Source organism: Pteronotus mesoamericanus, unplaced genomic scaffold (assembly GCF_021234165.1).
Source record: "Pteronotus mesoamericanus isolate MK-2021 breed Mesoamerican mustached bat unplaced genomic scaffold, CSHL_Meso_final contig_657, whole genome shotgun sequence".
In the NCBI taxonomy this organism is placed as follows: Eukaryota; Metazoa; Chordata; class Mammalia; order Chiroptera; family Mormoopidae; genus Pteronotus; species Pteronotus mesoamericanus.
The window spans coordinates 6546663-6567817 of NW_026555229.1; the positions used below are offsets into that span (position 1 = coordinate 6546663).

At 42.8% G+C, this 21155-nt stretch overlaps 1 protein-coding gene across 1 annotated transcript; it reads left to right on the forward strand.

Annotated features, from left to right (window-relative positions):
* Window positions 1–277: 277 nt before the first annotated feature.
* Window positions 278–11701, forward strand: INA (internexin neuronal intermediate filament protein alpha). Its single transcript, XM_054581450.1, has 3 exons — window positions 278–1405; window positions 8114–8238; window positions 9720–11701. Exons 1-3 carry the CDS (start codon window positions 341–343, stop codon window positions 10033–10035), a joined length of 1506 nt encoding a protein of 501 aa, XP_054437425.1. The 5' UTR covers window positions 278–340; the 3' UTR covers window positions 10036–11701.
* The last annotated feature ends 9454 nt before the right edge of the window (window positions 11702–21155 follow it).

The following is a 21155-nucleotide window of genomic DNA, read 5'->3' on the forward strand; positions in this document are numbered from 1 at the left end:
GACCTCCAGTCATTTCCAAACCAGACAATTCTTATGGAGGGACACTGAGGACAGGAAGCGGCTCCTGCGCCAATGATTCTGTCCCGGCGCCCTAGGTCAGTCGCTCGCGCAGCTGCGGTAGTCACTGAGCTTCCCCGCCCCCGATCCTGATGCCCCCCCACTTCCCTCTCGCAGCCAGACCCAGAGCAGGAGCTCCGCCCCAAACGCGCCTCCCCAACCCCCCTCCCCTCCCGCGCCTTAAAACCCAGTGCACACCGCCCTGCCGCGCCCCGTCTGGCGCACCTCTCCTCGCCTTTGTATCTACAGCCGCGGTCGTTCTCCCGGCCCTGGTCCTGGCACCATGAGCTTCGGCTCGGAGCACTACCTGTGCGGCCCCTCCTCCTACCGCAAGGTGTTCGGAGACAGCTCTCGTCTGTCTTCGCGCCTCTCTGGGGCCGGCGGCGCAGGCAGCTACCGCTCTCAGTCGTTGTCCCGCTGCAATGTGGCTTCCTCGGCTGCCTGCTCCTCTGTCTCTTCGCTCGGCCTGGGCCTGGCCTACCGCCGGCCTCCGGCGTCCGACGGGCTGGACCTGAGCCAGGCGGCAGCGCGCACCAACGAGTACAAGATCATCCGCACCAACGAGAAGGAGCAGCTGCAGGGCCTCAACGACCGCTTTGCTGTGTTCATCGAGAAGGTGCATCAGCTGGAGACGCAGAATCGTGCGCTCGAGGCCGAGCTGGCCGCGCTGCGGCAGCGCCACGCTGAGCCGTCGCGCGTTGGCGAGCTCTTCCAGCGCGAGCTGCGGGACCTGCGCGCGCAACTGGAGGAGGCGAGCTCGGCTCGCGCACAGGCCCTGCTGGAGCGCGACGGGCTGGCGGAGGAGGTGCAGCGGCTGCGGGCGCGCTGCGAGGAGGAGAGCCGGGGGCGCGAAGGCGCCGAGCGCGCCCTGAAGGCGCAGCAGCGCGACGTGGACGGCGCCACGCTGGCCCGCCTGGACCTGGAGAAGAAGGTGGAGTCGCTCCTGGATGAACTGGCCTTCGTGCGCCAGGTGCACGACGAGGAGGTGGCCGAGCTGCTGGCCACGCTGCAGGCGTCGTCGCAGGCTGCTGCAGAGGTGGACGTGGCTGTGGCTAAACCAGACCTGAGTTCTGCGCTGAGGGAGATTCGCGCCCAGTATGAGTCTCTGGCCGCCAAGAATCTCCAGTCAGCCGAGGAGTGGTACAAGTCCAAGTTTGCCAACCTGAACGAGCAGGCAGCGCGCAGCACCGAGGCCATCCGCGCCAGTCGTGAAGAGATTCACGAGTACCGGCGCCAGCTGCAGGCACGCACCATCGAGATTGAGGGTCTGCGTGGAGCCAATGAGTCCTTGGAGAGGCAGATACTGGAGCTGGAGGAGCGACACAGTGCTGAAGTGGCTAGCTACCAGGTAAGGACTGGAGCGCTGGGTAGGGAGTGGCACCCTGTCCCCTCCCACGCATACCGCTCTTTCCCCCATAGTCGTGGCCCAAAGAACTGTAGGAGAGCGGAAAGAAGGGGAGAAACAAAGCCTCGACTAGAGGCCTTGGCAAACAAAAAGCCCTGGGCTCTCCACTAATAATTTTAGGGTCCTGAACCCCTTTTCCTGTCCCTTATTTACATCCCTTTCCAGAGCCCTTCTAATAAAAAAGTCCTTTGCCCCTCTTCTCAGAGTCCGAAAATCTAATGCCTACATGTCGTCAAGTGGGAATAAACATACTTAAGACTTGAAGAACAGTTTCCCACCCAAAGCAGGAGTGAGCCCAACGCAGGTGGGCTACGCCCTCTTCGGGACTGGCGGTACTGTCTCAGCTCTCTGACTTCTTTTGTTAACTTTGAAAGGCTTTCTGTACGCCCCAGAAGACGTATTTGTAGAGTATGGTCTGCCCTGGTGTTGGGGGAAGAATGCTGAGCTGAACTGGGAAGGATTCTACCCCATTTTCTTGACTTTTATTCTCAAAGGAGTACAGATTGGGAACCAGCAAGATGGGTGGTTGGGCTAGTGTAACTGCCAGGCTGTTGCTAGACCCCTCCCCCAACACACATACACACTCTCTCTCTGTCTCTCTCTCTCCCCCCATCTCCCCCCCTCTCTCCACCCCCCACCCCCACCCCCGTCGACCGATCGATTAATGGTATCTCTTCCTAAATAAAGCTTTCCCCGGTTGGCCACCGAGAAGGGCAGGGGAGCTGTCCTCGGTGCTGATCCCGAGTTCCTCACATCTCAGAAATGTGTCTCCTGTCGCATGTCCCAGTTATGACTCTCTAGGCAATTAACTGCTTTGAATTTTTTTTCCCTGCAACACCAACACATTAGTCTTGGCTACCTGCAATCAAAGGTCACCTCATGGACAGCATCAATTTTCACTTTCATGGATGGCTTAGCACTGAACAAAAACCACTTAATCTGCTCAGCAGCAGTGAGGTCTCACTTGAAAATGCCCATTTTCTTAACATTTTTCCAACCTAAGTGCATATGATAAATCAAAGAGATGAATTCTGTCTTTGCTATAGATCACTTATTTTTCATCTTTGCCTGTTCTGTAAGTCCCTTTGATTGGCTCTTTCCTTCTCTATTTCTCCAAAGACCACTGCATCTTCATTTTTTCTATGTCAGATGTTCTGGGCTTATGACCACAAGGGCACAGAGGTAGGAGAAAAATGTAGAAAATAATCTAAATAGTGCAGTTCAGATTAAAAGTACAATAAAATCTCCTTTGGGTAGAAACTAATAATTCAGAAACTTGCAATAATTCATTCTAGCCAAGATCAAACTTTGTATTTGATTAAATTAATAGGGTTTGGGGAACATTAACAAAATACATACAAGAAAGGAATGAAACCTTAAAAGTATGATTTTAGTCTGGAGATAAAGAATAATTATTGGTGTGCAGGTATTTGTTGTTCATTATAAATGACTTCCTTTGATAAAGGAAGAAAGCCTGCTTGGGTCGTTTGCTTTGTTTAGTAAGCCATTACAGCACTATTCAAATGAAGACTTCTATTCTGCTTCATGATCTGTAACTTGAATTTTTCACTATGTGTCCCAGCCCCTGGAATGTCTAGGTTAATCACATTTAGTTAATTGAAGCTTCACGTTTTCTTCTAGAAGCCTAACAGGGTGAGTTAGGTGATCTTCTGAAGGGCTAGTCCAACATTTCCACAGAAAGGATAACTTACCCACAACTGCCATCTGAATTGGACTTTGCCAAGTCCTCTGTTTGCTTGTTACAGCCCCTTCGTTCCACAGGGCAGTGCCAATATTGTCTGCCTTTTTTTTGTTTGCATTAAAAGGCTTTCAGTGTTAGACAACAGGAGGGCCATGTAGACATAGTCCACAGGAGGAAAAAGAAACCTGACAGAAACTGCGGCACGCCTGCAGCTCTGCAGAGCCGCCCCCTCAGCGTTAGCGTTCAGTGCCTCAGTGGACCTGCTGATGGAGTGGAAGATGTCAGATGACAGCTATTTCCTACCCTCTGGAACCTAAGACTGAGGAGGGGCTCACATCCTTACCTACGGATCCTGAAGGCCTGAAGCCACAAGGGTGTCCTCTGGCTGTTCTAACACCATCAGCAGTGCTGATGAAGATGGAAAGCTTCCTTCTCCACAGTGAGATTCAGCCATTGTTTTCTTGCCCTCTCACCCCCACCGCCTTCCCTTTCACTGCGGTAATGGGAGGCTGTTCTCTTTCTTCTGCTTCAGTGATTAGTCGTAGGCCCATTTTCCTTTGCAAGCTTGCCCCCCACCAAGAGGCAGAGGAAGGCTCCATTAAAGTCACGTTTTCCCTGACCCTGAGAGCTGACAGCCTATTTGAGGAGGGAAAGCTTATTGCACTTTGAAAGGGTAAAGAATGATTCAAGGTGACATAGTAAGCACACAATGGTAAATGAGAGGTCCAAAGCAGGTTATAGGAGGGATGAGGAAGAGCTAGGGATTTTGTCTTCAAAAGCTAAGTGCAGCCACCTTCCTTAACTGGAGGCTTTTCCATTTCTAAAACAGCAATTCAGGTCCCTGCGTAGCTGCTTCACCACCAGGAGAGCCCCCCTTCTTCCAAAGATATCTAAGGACATTTCCGAAGGGTGCTGGGGCCCCTGACCCTGTACTATGGTCAGTCTTGGAAAGCTAAAGCTTTCCTTGAAAGGCCTTGCTGAACAATCAAGATCACCAGTATTTAATGCTCGCCAGGGAGAGAAGCCAAGGCTGCCCTCTTCCCTCCAATATGAGGTTGGAATAGAGCCTAATTAAATAGCAGGAAGGGGCTGGTCCCGAGGACACTGGGGGTGGCAGTGCCTGCAGATAAATCTATAGCATTTGATAGATCCATTTCTGCAGTTAGAATTCAAGGAAAAAGAGCCGCATTTAGTCTTTAACTCTTCCATGTGCATTTTGTTTTGTTCTGTTCTGTTCTTGTCCCACCCTGCCTCGCTGTGTTACTGGCCACCACAATAGCTCCTTTACAAAAATAAATTGAAATTAGTCGTTCCTAAATCCACTGACATACCAAGGTCACTTGAGGGCTTACCAAAAAAAAAAAAAATTCTCAAGCCCACTCCCACCAACATGGACTCAGTGGTCTGAGTAGGTGTGGCCCAAGGACAAGCATTTTCAATTAAAGAAGAAAAACAACACTGCATCCTATTGTTCCTTAGATTGACGGTGGGGTGCACAGACCTAAACCACATTTCTCAGTGTAAGCAAATTCATATAATGCAAGATTTTAAAGTATGGTAGAGACAAAAAAAAAGAAAAGAAAACAAATGTGGGAATAAAACAAAGACAGGATGCAGAATAAGGCGTATGGGTGGATCACATATAAAAATCCTCTCTCCCCACCTAAGTTTGTTATACAGAGCAGTAATTCTGGATGGCTGCACACACTACTGTTGCCTGGCTGAGAGCCCCTAAAAGTGATGAAATCCATAGCTCTGTTTGCTGTTCCCCTTCACTGCAGATGCTAGTGGAGCCAGTTTGCTCTAACTCCCAGCCCACAGCCTTCCAGCGTTGAGGAAGACGCTCAGCACCTGTTTTATCTGCTCCGGGAAAGACCCCGGCTGGAGCTTGGAGTGCCTCTCCCATTCCCTCTGGCTAGGCCAGCAGCTGGGGTGTGGTTGGGGGAGGGGGCAGACTGCAGCGCTCTGCTCAGATTTCGTGAGCAGGAAGCCATCTTTGGCAGAGCTTTTGAAGGGCGAGGCAAGACAGCCTGGTGTAGGGAAACAAAGAGCGCAAACAAAGAAACTAGACATTGAAGAGCAGTGATCAGCAGTCAGCACAGGTCCTTGTGAAAGGAGCAAAGTCATGCTTTCTGTTTACTCTGACCCATAGAATAGACATGTGAAACGTGCAACATAAAAACTCAAGGAAATCTCTTCTATCTAGAACTCAGCTCCTCAATAACCTCTTTTTCAGAAAACAGCTGTGAAATGAAAATAATTTTTTTAGACAGGACCTAATTAACCTGCTGATGAAACAAAAATATTTATCTCTAAATCACATATTAGGGTGTCAACCCCTCTGATGCCCTCAGTCTATTGATTCTTACTTTACATGATTGAAAAGCACTTTGTCTGGAAGAAGGGACCCCTGGAGTCAGGCATTTCTAGGAGGAATAGCAGCAGATCAGTTCTTTCAGGACAAAGAAAACCAGTGAGTAGCAAACACTAATTCAAACCCTGCTCTTTGGGGTTATTTAGGGCAGAAATAAACAGCTGGGTATACTTCTGTTGGCCTAAAACATAAAAGATATCACAAAATTACAGAAGAATAAATGGATCATTATCATAACCCGCAGTTACTGAGAAAGGTTGAATTATGTTTAATGTCCTAATTAAGAATGATACAACCCACTTCAGAAATGTTTTTATTCAAAATTGTTATTTAAAAAAAATAATGCTTTAGGCATATGCTTCTGACCATTCAATATTCAAGTTGTGATATACATTGCCTTCGTTAGTTATCTAATGGGCTATACGGAGGGCTCATGATTAATGTGTCCATGTGATTAAAAAGGTAGAGTCCTATGGTATAATAGTAACAATAATCAAAGCCACTAATATTTATTGAGCATTTCCTATGTGACAAGTGCTGTTCTAATGCCTATTATCTAATTTAATAGTTAATGGAAACATACAATAATGTGAGAGGTGCATTAAATTGGAATCCCAAATTGAGAACCTCAGAACACTTCAGTAAAGAATAAACATTGTAATTTTCCATATGCAGAAATGGGAGTTTTGAAGAAACTGAAATAGAAAACTGGCTGAGGTGTGTTAGATATTTGTGGAAGGGCAAGGAATGCAACCCAGTGACCCTGATGAAATCCTTCTCTTTTCCTCATGTGTTTCTCCTGCTTCTTTGCATAATGAGAACACTTCCTCTTTCTCCTTTTTCCCTCATCATGGATCCTTTCCTCTTTACCTACAGTTAATATAGATTCTCTTACTTCTGAGGCATCACTAGTAAACTTGCTTATAGATTAATTTAACCTCAAATAACAACCATCAAGTAAAATTTCTTGGTAAAAATTCTTTCAAACCCTCATGATCTCTTAACACGCTTTGGAATATTTCCATTGCTGTCCAATATAATGTGTATTTTCCCCACTGCTCATCATCCCTTGCTCTGTACCTGTCACTTAATTGAGTCTCTCCTTTGCAGTATTCCTGTCAATATTTATAGAACAGGTAGGTGGTATGAATTTTAATTTTTTTCTGCAGATTCTCTTGACTTGGAAGTTTGCACTCCCTGATGTATTAATCCTGCCTCTCACCATGGCTTTACCGTCCTCACACCAGGGGAGATACAAGGACCCCTCAGCATTTACTTTCCTGAGGTTTCTGATATATTTATCGGCATCACCATTTCACAAAGTAACTCTCAGTCGCTATGCTCTTCATGTCACCAAAGTTGCAACTTAATTATTTGGGTTATTTGCTCACACCTTTTCAGGTCATGAGAAAAAAAGTGCTTATGTAACATTGAACAATTATTCATTGAGCATCTACAGTGTGCTGTGTGCTAGGCTCTGGTTTCCAGGATGTACTAGAGAGGAAAGGTCCCTACTTCCTTGTAAATCACATTCTGGAACAGTAGTTCTCTGAGAGGATCGATTTGTCCCCAGGGGACATTTAGCAATGTCTGGAGACATTTTTAGTAGTCACAGCTGGGAGAGAGAATGTGTGCTGCTGGCATCTAGTGGGTAGAGGCCAGGGATGTTGCTAAACATCCTGCAAGTCACAGTACAGCCCCCACAACAAAGCATTATCCAGCCCAGAATGTCAGTAGAGCCAAGTTTGAAAAACTCTGTTATAAAGGAAGGTGGCAAATTGAATCAGTAAACTAGTAAATAAAGAAGAAAAAAAATTGGATAATAACAGCTAAGAGCACAGTGCCCACTTTGAAGTGGGTGATTTTTTAAAAATTTGTCCTCCCACTGGAGGTAACTTTTTCTTAAATGTTATTATTATTATTTAGAGAGAGAGGAAGGGAGGGAGAAAAAGAGAGAAAGAAACATCGATGTAAGAAGGAAGCATTGATCCATTGCCTGTTGTGTGCCAGACCCAGAAGAACTGGGAGCAAAACTATTACATGAATTGTAGTTTCTTTTTAAAAAATATTATAATTTCAACTTGCCATGTGGATAAAAAACATTTTACCTGGTGTATTTCTACTTCCTCCTTGTCTGTCGTCAAATGCTTTCCATACAGTGACTGAGTAGCAGACTTTCAGGAAACCAAATTAGTGGAGACAGAGAAGACTTGCTGTCCCCTCTGTGCTCTCTACAGTCAGAATTTCCTGAATCTAAATTCCTAGCGTGAGGCACTGAGTTATGGAAAGGACATACAAGGGAGTTAGCAGCAAATACAGTAAGCTGGGGAGGGATGGTAAGCATGTGCACTGTGTAGAATATCCCAGCTCTCACCAAGCCTCCTGGGACCACTATGAAACAATGCAGATGCTGGGACCCAGCCCAGAACCCGTGAATCAGAATCTGGGCTGGGTGGGGGTAGGGGCGAGTCTCGATGCCTTCATGTGGAGTCAGGGTTGAGAATCCTTGCCTTAGGGAAATGTCAGTGAATTTCGGCTGGTTTGGCCTAAAAGTGTTGGATGTGTCACTTTTCAGGATAGCATTGGGCAGCTGGAGAATGACCTGAGGAACACCAAGAGTGAGATGGCACGCCACCTCCGGGAATACCAGGACTTGCTCAATGTCAAAATGGCTCTTGACATTGAGATAGCAGCTTACAGGTACCTCAAAGGGCATGCTCACCCAAGCAAATGCAGTCACCTGGGGCAGCGTGACCCAACAAGTGGCTCTAGTCTTTTCTTTTTTTTTTTTTTATTTATTGATGAGAGAGAGAGAAAATCATTGGTTTTTGTTGCTCCACTCAACTGTGCATTCTCTAATTGCCTCTTGTATGTAGTTTGACTGGGAATTGAACCCACAACCTTGGTGTATTAGGACAATGCTCTAACCAACTGAGCTGCCTGGCTATTTGTGGGTGGGTGAGGGAGGATGAGGACAAGTATCACTGGCCCCTTCCAGGTGAGCTGACCCCTCTGTCCCTTGACTTGGTTATATCTCTGCTCCACCTTACTAGTTCTGGTTATTCTACTTACCTTTGCTGGAATTAAGGAGCTAATGTGAGTACAAAGAGGTTGAAATAAACCCAGCAGACTCTAATTTTAAAACAGTGTTTATACAACATAGAAGGTCCTAATAGGTGAGGTATCCCCCCGATTTCTACTCAAGGCAATATTCATTTGAACAATTACCTTTAAAAAATAATTACAGCAGCTAATAAAAGTTTTTGACTGACTAATCTGAGCCAGGCACTCTAACAGATACTGCATTATAAATGATCTGGGTATCAGGTCTTACTATTCCGGTCCTGCAGATGAAGAAACTTGAACCATGGACCATGTAAGTTGCTCATAGTCACAGTGCTGGTAAATGGAAGAGCTCAGATTCAACCCCTGAATCTGTCTGAGCATTTTTTCTTCTGTGTTTCTTTACACTATGTATGTATACTACTTCAAAGCAAAGCTCCAAGAATATTTGGTAGTGTCTTAATTTTCTGATTTTAAAGAAAGGATGCTAAAAACTGTTAGTTTTGAGAAAAAAGGTATTGGGGTCACTCCTTTGTGATGCCATGCAGGCCAGCCTGAGAAGAAGTCCAGGATCTGGAACAGGCTCACTCACTGGTCTTTGACATGAGTGGTTCCACTCTGTTTGTGGCCCTGTACACGGGAAAAGCACAGACCTCAAGTTCAGGCTGCTTCAGACAGTCCTTGCCTCCTCTGTGGACTTCTCACCTCCTTATTCCTATTGCACTTATGATGTTGATTAGCAAAATTACTTTTCCCAAGACCTTTGTAGACTCTTCAGCACCAAAAATGGGTGTGATGAGGCCAAGGGGAATCATAGGTCTTTCTTTGGTTAATACGTTTGTGAATAGGATAGGTTTCCTGTTGACAGCGTTTAAACCACAGCTGGTATGGAAGATGTGTGTGAGTGTGTTGTGTACAAGTGAACGTGCATGCATGTGCTGGATGACTCCAGGCCTTTGAGCCTTGGAATTCAATATGTGTTCGTGTCAATCTCATGAATAAGCTGCAAAGTCTTATCAAATCTTTCTAAAGTGAATAGGAGTTGCAGGGTTAAGTTCTTTTTTAAAAAAGTTGCAAGTTGGCTTCCTGAGATTTTTTTTTCTCTGTTTGGTTTACAGGAAACTGCTGGAAGGTGAAGAGACACGTTTTAGCACCAGTGGGTCAAGCATTTCAGGGCTGAATCCACTTTCTAATCCAGGTTATCTGCTCCCACCTAGAATCCTCAGTTCTACAACCACCAAAGTCTCATCCACTGGGCTGTCTCTTAAAAAAGAGGAGGAGGAAGAAGAGGAGGAGGCTTCTAAGGTAGCCTCCAAGAAAACCTCCCAGATAGGGGAAAGTTTTGAAGAAATATTGGAGGAGACCGTAATATCTACTAAAAAAACCGAGAAATCAAATATAGAAGAAAGCACCGTTTCAAGCCAAAAAATATAATTCCGTTGCTTAAAAAGAGTTCATGCTTAAGAGGGGATAAATTGCATTTTGACTTGTTAAACAGCCTATTCCTGAACCCAAACACCTATCACCACTATAAAATGTCTTCAAGGCGTCAGTCTCATATTTAGCATCGAATACCTACATTCTCTAATAAGAAAACCACCCCTTAGACTGGAGCAAACTGCAGTTCTAGAGCCATCACAGAGGTGTTATCTACGAACACAGCTTTCTCCCCTAAAGCTCAGACTTTACAGTGGTAGATGATTCAGGTACAGAGGAAGTACAAACTAAGGTGCTAAATCTGTGATCATCATCATTTGCTGTGAATTGAAATGAAAACCTAGTTCACTCACTATAACCAGCCATTACCCAGCTCTATAATCTCACTCTAGGTACGTAAAATATAAGATCACTGCCAAAGATGAACTAATGGTCCACTCCTAACACCACTCTAGGAGAACTGTTTCGCAACTGATAGGTGTTTATTTAATGGACACTTTTCTTCCCATCCCCCCTCAATTCCATATACTCAGAAAAAAAAAGGCTACTGTAGTATTTTTCCCTTTTAAACACATTTAGGTTCTTCTCAAAAAGAACTTAACCTTCTTTGGCTCTCTTTGCTGAATGGGTAAAATTTAGATGCATGTTGACCATATCTATGATCATATCTTCCTAATTCTGTAGGTTCAAAAAAAATGGCAGTGATAAGTTTTAAGGGTTGCCCCCAACAAATAAAATAATAAAGACTCCCTAGATTTTAGGCTTTTCAGCTTATAAAATCCACTTAATTAGGGGAAAAGAAGCCCTACTCAATTAAGAATGTAGCTTTTCACCTTAATGTTAGAAACACAGTAATAGTTACCCCAAGCTGTGATTAAGGTGACCTTAGATTTAGTAATATAAGCTAGAAGAGGTGAGTATTTGTATGAATGGACAAAGTGAAGGTCTCTGTGTCGGTTCCTGTGTGGTGATATAGAATTAGCTGTTCTATGCCCTTATCTTTAGACAGAATCCACCTATTCCCCTTCCCACTAGTCTAGGTCCTGAAGAGGCCTTGTTTTCACTCTCCTATGCCTTTTAAAAGTGTTCAATGTAGGTTATGTTATCACCAGGACGCCATGCTACTACCCCAAAGCAAAAGAAGTTACTTCTGGTCAATCAACACCACCAGCAAATATAAAAAAAGAAACCTTTCTCTTTTCTAAAAGAGTCTTGCCCAGCAGTTTTCCCATTGCTGCCCGGTTGGTGGGCTGTCCCCCGCCGCAGGAGGAGACACTCAGGCCAGAGAAGGTGCCCGCGCGCCGCTGCTCACATGCTAGCACATAGATTCCGGAGCACCCACTTTTCATCTGCCCAACCGCATAGCAGCTGCGTTGCCCAGTCTTCCACGTGTGTCAAGTGTGATGCAGAATCAGTTCTCTGCCAGCAGTCACTTCACCAGAGCTAAAGAGTTGCCATGTCTCTGTCACACTTCTCCATCGAGAGCTCTGTGGCGATAAGGACACGATGCTTTTACTGAACTTACTTACGCTAGCACGTGCTTCCATAGTTCAAGGGACGCAAAAGATACTTCTCTCTTCTTCCTCTCCCTTACTCCATCCCCGTCTTTACTTCCCCCACTTACTGTAAAACATTAGTGAATGAAGAATTAAAAATCACATGAATCCCATCAATGTAACTTGTGTTCTGTGGTTTCTGCTGCTTCGACTGAGAAACGCACTGTTTCAATTTAGCAAGACAACTGCTTTTCCCCGCCCCCCACCAATAATTCAGAAATCTCACATTGTCTGCTCTGTCCATCCACGTTTAGTTCCCGCCCCCGCCAAAGCCTTGGGGCTATGCTCTGCCTTCGTTTCAGACTGGTCAGAAACACAATGCACTAACTGAGCAGTTCATGGCAGAGAGTGGGGAAATCAAATCACATGACGAAAACTGCATTCTTTGCCTGGATAACGATTTCACTAGGTTGGTGAACATTTCCAAGAATAAACTGGCAGACACACACGATATAAAGTCCTTCAAAACAGTAAGAATCTTCCTTCTTTGAAAATGGGGTTATAGTCCTGCAGAACCCAGATATTTAGGTAGATCATAGGTAGCAATAATAGACTTGTTGTCTATTGTAATGACTGTTAACCTGTTTGGGATTGTTGAACCCTTGGAGAAGGTTATGAACTCTTTTCGCTGAAAAAATACACATGCAGAATCTTGTGCAGATCAAGGGGCTTTTGACTCCTCCAGGGCTATCTACTTCTGGTGTCCAGGAGTCTGTGGAGGCCAAGCTGAGATTCCCTAATGCTACTCCAGGTTCCAGGACAGAGACTGCAATGAGAGATGTATGAATGCAACTCACAGCTGATGCTCGTGGTTGAAGCTGAAGCTTCCTGAATCCTGAACAACACTGTCATTCTCAGTCCATCTACCTTAGGCACTCGTATGCCTCTCAAAGATACATTACAGATCTCTGCTGGCAAAAAGAGATCTGTTAGTTGTACACTAACAATGAGAATTTTATAGTAATCAAAACATCTTTTAGGGCTTGTTAAGGAACAATAGTCTCATCAATACTTGGGTTTGCAATATAGACATTTGTTGTTTCTTTTAAGAATACTATTTAATTAATGAATCCTTCTCTATGCCAAACCTGAGCCCTTTTATTACATTTATATAATCTCTGTCTCTAATTTGTATCTCCTGTTGTGAATGAGTCGCCACTAAGTGTCATGAGCTTATTTTTTAAAAGAAAGGCATTAAAAGCATTTTAGAAGAAAGACATTAAAATCAGAAGATTGACAGTAATAGGGTGACGTGGGGCAGGGAGAAGAGAAGGAAAGCAAGCAATGGCAACTGTTACAACAGAGTAAGACAACAAAATGAGCCTATGAGATTGTGAAGAAGCCTGTCTGCAGAGCACATTAATGATATCCAAACATGACTATTAGATTCAGTAGATAATGAGACTTTCAGATTCATTAGGTGAAAAGAATGGTTACTTTGTAGCTCAAAGGACTCTTGTATTGACCTCCTAGAAGATGATTAGATTGAAGCCCTCATTTTATGCTAATATTGCTCAAGTTTACTAAGTGGGAGTTGGGACTAGCTAAAATTTATAAACTCTTTCTTACAATTCTGAGACTTCCTCATTTATAAATTATAATTACAGCTATAATTTACTCAGTATCTACTTAACATGTATCAGACACTATACTAGGCAGTGAACATGAAATTATTGCATTTAGCCCTGGCTGGTGTGGCTCAGTGGATTGAGCACTGGCCTGCGAACCAAAGGGTCGCTGGTTTGATTCCCAGTATAGGGCACATGCCTGGGTTGCAGACTAGGTCCCCAGCAGGGTGCTCGCAAAATGCAACCACACATTGATGTTTCTCTCCCTCTCTTTCTCGCTCTCTTCCCCCCTCTAAAAAATAAATAAAATCTTAAAAAAAAGAATTATCACACTTAAAACTCACAACTATTCTTTAAGTGCAATATTTGTGTATCTGTTTTACTAATGAAGGAATAGAGCCTTGGCCCTGACTGGTTGTGGCTCAGTGGGTTGGGCATCATCCCAACCAGAAGATCACGGGTTTGATTCCCAGTCAGGGCACACGCCTGGGTTGCAGGCCAGGTCCCCAGACTGGGGCATGTGAGAGGCAACCAACTTATGTTTCTCTTGCACAGTGATGTTTCTCTCCCTCTCTTTCTCCCTCCCATCCCCTTGCTCCAAAAATAAATAAATAAAATCTTAAAAAAAAAAAAAGAATAGAGACTTGGAATGACAACACTAACACCCTCGCCCAATGTCACACAGTAAGGAACAAAGCTGGGATTTGAACCTTGGTTTCCTGGCTCTGCAGTGTTTGCTTTTCTTTCCTATGTTGCCTCTCTATGTAAAAGAAAGTCCCCTTATTTGAGGGAATAGAAATATTTTTGTCTTCTTTTTCACCCTTCCTTACCAGGTTTCACTTAAGGTCTCTCAGCCTCAGAAACCCCTGGCAACATGGCGTCCCATAGGCAAACTGCTGTGCTTTGCAGACTTCCTGAGCCTCCCGCTTTCCTGCATTGCAGTGAGGTGGCGGCAGCTCAAAACGGGGCTGCGGGCCCGTCCAACCAAGAGGCATCCCTGCTCCTGCTAAAACTTAAACAGAATTGGGCGCTATTTACCTAATTTGTTGAAGTTTTAAAGGTAATTTTGTAAGAAATTCTGTAACTCATTATCAAAGGGCCTAGAATGGACAATTCCTCAAGAGGTAATAAACACAGGATACTTGGAATTCATCTTATTGTACTGGCTAAGGGGAGCGAGGGCAAGATTTGAGCAATTGTCTGGAAACTAGATTCCAAATTTTAGATCCAGAGATAATGCAAATCACATATAGTCCTGGGGAGAAGCTTCTAGATGTGAAACAATTTTTTGTGAGGGGGAGAACCCCCCCAAACCGGAATTATCTTCTGGAGGGCAGGCTCCTTGTAGCACAGGCTTCCCCCAGTAGGTAAATGTGCGAGGACCCCATCTGTATCAGTGTGCCTGCTGGCGTTGTTGTGACACGCTGCCTTCTGCTTCAGTGAATTGTTTTTGAAGACTCAACACGTTTGCCCATCCGTAATGGATAATTTACAAGCACATCTGCCCACATCTTCCTGAATGTTCAGCAGTGTTTAACCAAAAATGGCAGGAACCCCGTGCCCCACCCTCCCTATTCACCTGATCACACCCCGAGCGACTTTTTGGGTTTCCCCCGGGTGAAATAAGTCCTCAAAGGAAAACGTTTTGCACATGTGGAAGAAGTGAAACAAAAAACAGCAGAAGCACTAAAAGGCATCAAAACCCACAAGTTCGAAAATGGTTTTGAGCAGTGGAAAAAAATGCCTTGATAGGTGTATTGCATCAAATGGAGAGTACTTTGAAGGCAACTGAAGTTGAAACATGTAAGGATAAATACACAATTTCTTTAAAATATATTCCTGGGAGTTTTAGGGTCTCCCCTTCGTAAATGTATCAAATATTTAAAAACCCACCGGAACGGGAAGCAGGTGGGCAGCGTCAGGGCTGCCTGAGGGGGGAGTGGGGAGTTACGACTCCGTGGGAAGGGAGTTTTACTTTGAAGTGATGGAAATGTTTTAAACTAGATAGAGGTGGTTGTTCAACATTGTGAAAGTACTAAGTGCCGCTGAATTATTCACTTTAAAACGATTAATATTATGTCATGCAAATTTGACCCCAATTAAAAAAATCCATTGATAGAGAATGTATGGAACTATCTGAAAAATATAATTACAACGGGTGCCATACCTTCTGCTCCAGCTGAGACCACTCTACACAGCCACTCTGGGTCAATCCCAGTTAGAAGCAATTCCACTAGGACCACAGTAGCCAGATCTAATACGAGTATTGATTTCAAAACAGAGCCTGAGGAAAAAGTCCAAAATCTCCTTGAGTATAAATGACTTATGAACACCCCTCACTGATGTCGATTCAGTATTACTTTTATTATTGTATCATCAGAAATCTCTAAGGTGAAAAACATCTAAATCATGAGAACACAATTTTTTAAAAATCACATAAATTGCTGTACCTGAAAGCATAGCAATTTAAAATGGAAATAACTGAGGGGATTTTATAGGATCTTAAAACAGAACTCATATGTGAAATTGTATTTTTCTTTATAGAATATATATTACTGGTGTACTTTCAAATTTAACGTACAGGTTAGATTGATGTCATTGTACCTTTTGCAGTTTTCCAATATCTCACATGAATTTGCCATTTGCAAGTGGGCAAGTGCTCCTGAATGCAGTCAAACAAAGGACTGAGTTTACTACATTATCGTGCCCCCTTAAAGGGTAAAAAGAATGCTTGCTTCGTAGATCAAAGGATTTCTCTTCTATTGATCTCCTAGATGATTAGATTGAAGCCCTCATGTTTTATGCTGATATTGCACATGCTTACTAGGTGGGGGTTGGGACTAGCTAAAATTTATAAATTCTTTCTTACAATCTCTTGAAACACACACCCTCCCCCAAGATTATAATAAAACAGAGTCACACTGCAGACATTTAAAGATTTATATTTTTACAATGTTTCAGTAATTCTGAATAAAACTACATAGAGAAAATTCAGACTACAAAGAAACAGAAGATTGATCTTAGAGGAGACTCCAGGCTTGCTTCCTCATTGATTAATTACTGCAGATCACCACATGGCTACTCCTCTCCCCTAATGAGGCAAGTGCTTCTTTGTTCTGTGTGAGCCTGAGACATTTCATTCTAGCTCTATCACATGCTCTTAGAGGTTATAGAACGCGCAGCCAAGTGCAACCAAAATCATTAGTGTAAGCTCTGGGGTTTGGGAATACAAACAGGAGCAGATTCTAGTCAATTGCTGATTATTACACAGGGCTAAAAAAGCATTTTCCCTTAGATCTTATTTAAAAAACTTAACTCACTTAAAGCTCATCTGTTTTTGCTATGAATATGAATAAATGAGAGATGTAACTTCTATGTCCCATGATTTCCTGGTATAAGGGCTCACACATGATATATAGCACTTCTGATGTCCTTTAGGGCTAGATAATCTTTTACCTTTTTCTTGAGCCAGACTTGAGCTCAACAGAAGAAACTCCTTTCTAGCCACTGAAACTCTGCCCATGTGTTCCCTACTCTGCAAAATAGAAGCGGCTGAGTCAAGACTAGAATTAGGATAAAAGTAGAATCTAGGTCCAATTTCAGGGCCTGTGTCCCCACCCTTCTCCTGATTATTAATAGAAGAAGGTGAAAAAAGAAAACATTTAAGAAAGAAAGGAAAAAAGAGTTCAACATCAACCTTTCAATATTAATGGACCCCCCTTATTCATTAAAAAGAAACTAACTCAGCAAAGTAATCTAAGAGTTGACTACAAGGGACCATATTTGAGCTTGATAATAGAATATATGCCAGCCACTCTTCTAAGTGTTTCCATATTCATTAGTTCTCATAACAAGCATTTGAGTTGGGTATCATTGCTCCCACTGTTTTCCCAGGAAAAAAAAACCCCTAAAGGTCACATAAGTTATATAACACATCTAAGATCACATAGCTTGCAAGTAGCAAAGCTGGGAGTAAAAGCTATGCAGCCCAGCATTACAATTCCTGTCCTTGATCACCACCCAATGCTGCCTCTATGTCTTTTTTGGGGGGGAAATTCTGTTCATGGTGACATTTGTCCTCTTCACTTTATTCAACCAGCTTTTCTCTTGGGAAAATGTTATCCCTGGGAAACATAAAAAGGGGAAAAAAATCTTTTCTCATTTACATGAAAATAGTATCACACAAGAACCCTTGTAAAAACCACAGGCACCATAAGAACAAAATAAAAGTGCAGTCAAGATCAAACCATAACATCCATTTTATGTAAGTAAGTACTTGGCAAGCTTTCAGAAGATCAATATGGCATTTCATTTGTGAGTGGACTATTTACCTCTAGAGGTAATAAAAGTTAGATTTCGTCAGTCCAGTTTTGAAGAGAGGCCAATAATCAAATTCATGTACTCAACATTGAAAAAGGTTAAAAATGAGAACCCACCCTTTGGCCATCGTCTACCGGAGAAAACAAAGGTCACCATTCAAGGCATGTAAAGAAAACAAAAATATATGATGTCATCCTAAATACCATCCAAAAAACCTCGATTTGTACTAACATTAATATACATTTCCTACAGTTTGAAATCTTAATCTAACTTTTAAAAATTTTGGGAAAAGCTATGCTTATAATGAATAATGTACAGCCACTAAGATGAATAAGTAGAAAAGTAATTGCCCTGGAGAGATGACTCAGTTGGTTAGCATGTCATCCCACACACCAAAAGGGTGTGGGTTCAGTTCCCAGCCAGGGCACATACCTAGGTTTTGGGTTCAATCCTCAGTAGGGACACATAAGAGAGCCAACTGATCAATGTTTCTCTCTCACATTAATGTTTCTCTTTCTCTCTCCCTTCCTCACTCTCTAAAACCAATAAACACATCCACATGTGAGGATTAAAAAAAGAAAAAAAAGTAATGACACAGAAAGTTATTCACAATATATTAAGTGAAAGGGAATTTCAAATTACTAGGTATATTAGAGTTCCATATTTGCAAAAGTGTAGTCATATAAATCAATTAAAAAGTTTAACCACAAAATACATTGTGTTAACAGTTTTCTCTGGGTTGTTTTCTTCTTTTAAGCTTTTTTAAAATTTTATTGTATATTTTTAAAGATTTTGTTTATTTATTTTTAGAGAGGGGAAGGGAGGGAGAAAGAGAGGGAGAGAAACATCAATGTGTGGTTGCCTGTCGCATGCCCCTTGCTGGGGACCTGGCCTGCAACCCAGGCATGTGCCCTGACTGGGAATCAAACCTGCGACCCTTTGATTCTCAGGCTGGTACTCAATCCACTGAGACACACTAGCTAGGGTCTTTTAAGCTTCTTTATATTTTCTTTAAATATGAATAGCTTTGTGATAAGACATAAGTTATATGAAAAACAAGCTTTTATTTATTGATTTTAAAGGGAAGAAGAGAGAGAGAAATATGGATTTATTGTTCCACCTATTTATACATTCATTGGTTGATTCTTGCATGTGCCCTGACTAGAGGGTAACCCTAACTGAACGCACAACCTTGGTTTATCTGGACGACCCTCTAACCAACTGACACCTGGCCAGGGCATAAAAACATGCTTATGTAAAAATATGGAATTATGAATAAGTATAGAAAAGAAAAAAATTCCTAAAACTTCATCAATTGGAAGGAATAAGACTCCAACATTTTGGTGCAGGACAACAAAAAAAGATGAATATTTAGAATCAGCATCTGCTAGAAAATTCTGTTTCCAGAGGTTTCCAAGATAAGAAATATACCATAGAGGTTGCAACAATTAGAACTTTAAAGGAAAAAAAAATTTAAGCAATTAGTCACATGTCTGACAAGCAATTATGACCTGGTGATTCTACAAGAACATTCATCTAGAATTGAATGACAAAATATACACTTTGGGCAAACTGAATAGACAAATAAATGGGTCAGAGGTGTTACTTCCAAGAATTCCGTCACTTTAGGAGAGTTCCTGTGTGAGTGCGTGTGAGGCCTGTGGGAATCCAGGGAATGGTCAGAGGCGAGGTAAGGTGTCTGACTCAGTCACAAGGGAAGAGCAATGCAGTGCCAACAGAGGGGAAGCTCAGTGAAACCCGCGAGCAGAGGAAACAGCTCGGGCTTCTCCTAGAGAAAAGGTTGGGAAGGCATTGAAGGCAGGAGCTGGAAAACCTGCCACGCATACATTTTGCCGAACTACAACTGCCACAAAATACCCCTGTGGGCATCACCCCAGAGAAAGGTTATGCAAACAAAACCTGAGACCTGCAAGCTGTGCCAGTCAAATCTCGCTTTAGCCATTGAAGTTAGGCTCTGAAATCTGCACTTCATATACCCTTGGTTGTGTGGATTTGGGAATTTGGTTTTGTTTCTGCTTATGTTCCTAGTAAAAATTGAAAAAACTTTGAATAAACTTTGACCTTATCCCAGCTAAACTAAATGTATGCTGCCAGTGGCCCAGCAAGGCTAACCCAAAGCAAGACAGGGCATTTGTTCTTGCTTGTGCTTTCCCCTCATCTAAGTCTTTGACCCTCTGGTTATTGAAGGACAGCTACCAAGTACTGCCTCCTCACCCCTACGTTTTCACTTCTTCAAGTTAACCAGAAGCAATTGCTCAACACTTGCTCTTGTTTTTTGGTGTCCTGGTCTCTCCCTCTGACTGCTCCCTATCTCACCGTTGCCATGTGCTCCCCGGTACTGGACCTAAGAGGCACTGGAGATCAGAAGTATGTAGTCCCTTCTGAAACTGTTATTTGTTGATACAGCCCAAGATAACATTGATTTGGACGTACAGATTTGTAAACCAGTCAATCAGCTTTCTTACTTAGTTCACTGCCTGGTAGTAACAATAGGCCAGATACAACCAGATAAAACTTGGTTGAGATTCTTGGAGGTCAAGTCCAGGATGGAGCGGGCAAAAGGGTAGACTTTTTTGTGACTCTTACTTACCAGTCTCTGCCTTTTATTAAGATTCTGAGAGGTGTGTAACGCAAAGGCTATGAGTTTGAAGGAACTCTCCTTTAATTTTAATCTTGTCCAACAATGTCTAACAAGTGACAAATTCTTTCGACTTGTTCATTGCAGAAATGTTTATCAATTACATTTAATATTCTACTTAAGAAATAAGCATTTCCCATGTTACCATAATTTATAAGCTCTGAGCCCTGAAATATCCTGTCTTTGGACACCTGAGAGCTAGGGCCATACCAGGTTTATGCTAACGCTGTGATTTATGGCGAATGCTTGTTTTCTCATATCTGGGGCCCCAAGACATGCTGTGTCAGTTGGACCACTGGGCCAGTGCTAGAGTCCCAATGGCTGAGTCAGTCACATGGGCACCACATGTCCATGTGACTCCCAGTAAAAGCCCTGAACACTGAAGCTCCGGTGAGTTTCCTTGGCTGGCAACACTTTGTACATGTCACGTACCACGGCTGCTGTGTCTTCACTGGGAGAGGTCAACTGAAGTTTGCGCCCAGCTTCTCCTAGAGGCTGCTTTGTACATCTCTTTCATTTGCTGATTTTAATCTGTATCTTTTACTGTAATAGACTATAAATATGAGTATAATAGGTTCTCTAGGTCCCATGAGTTCTAGTGAACTGCTGAACCTGAGGGTGGTCTTGGGCATCCCTGACACACATATGTTAACAGGGGACAAGAATAAAAATACTATTTGTGCAAGACATATTTAAGAGGCAATGAATTCTGTAGTTGCTATTCTGTCCATTGTCAAATAACAGCATCGAGTATAATTAGTTAAGATGTTTATAAAATATCCATTTGACCACAAAGTTTAACTTTAATTCAATACATCATCTCTTAAAGAGTTCTGGTTATTTTTTTTTTAATCCACAAGAAGCACAAACATCTCAAAATAGGTTAAAATAAATTTTTATTAAAAAATTTGTATTAAATGCTAGAAGAGATTTATACACAATTAACAAATCCTTTATAAAACAATTGCCAATCTTTACCCAATTGTAATTGTTTCTATGCAGACTTGGAAATAG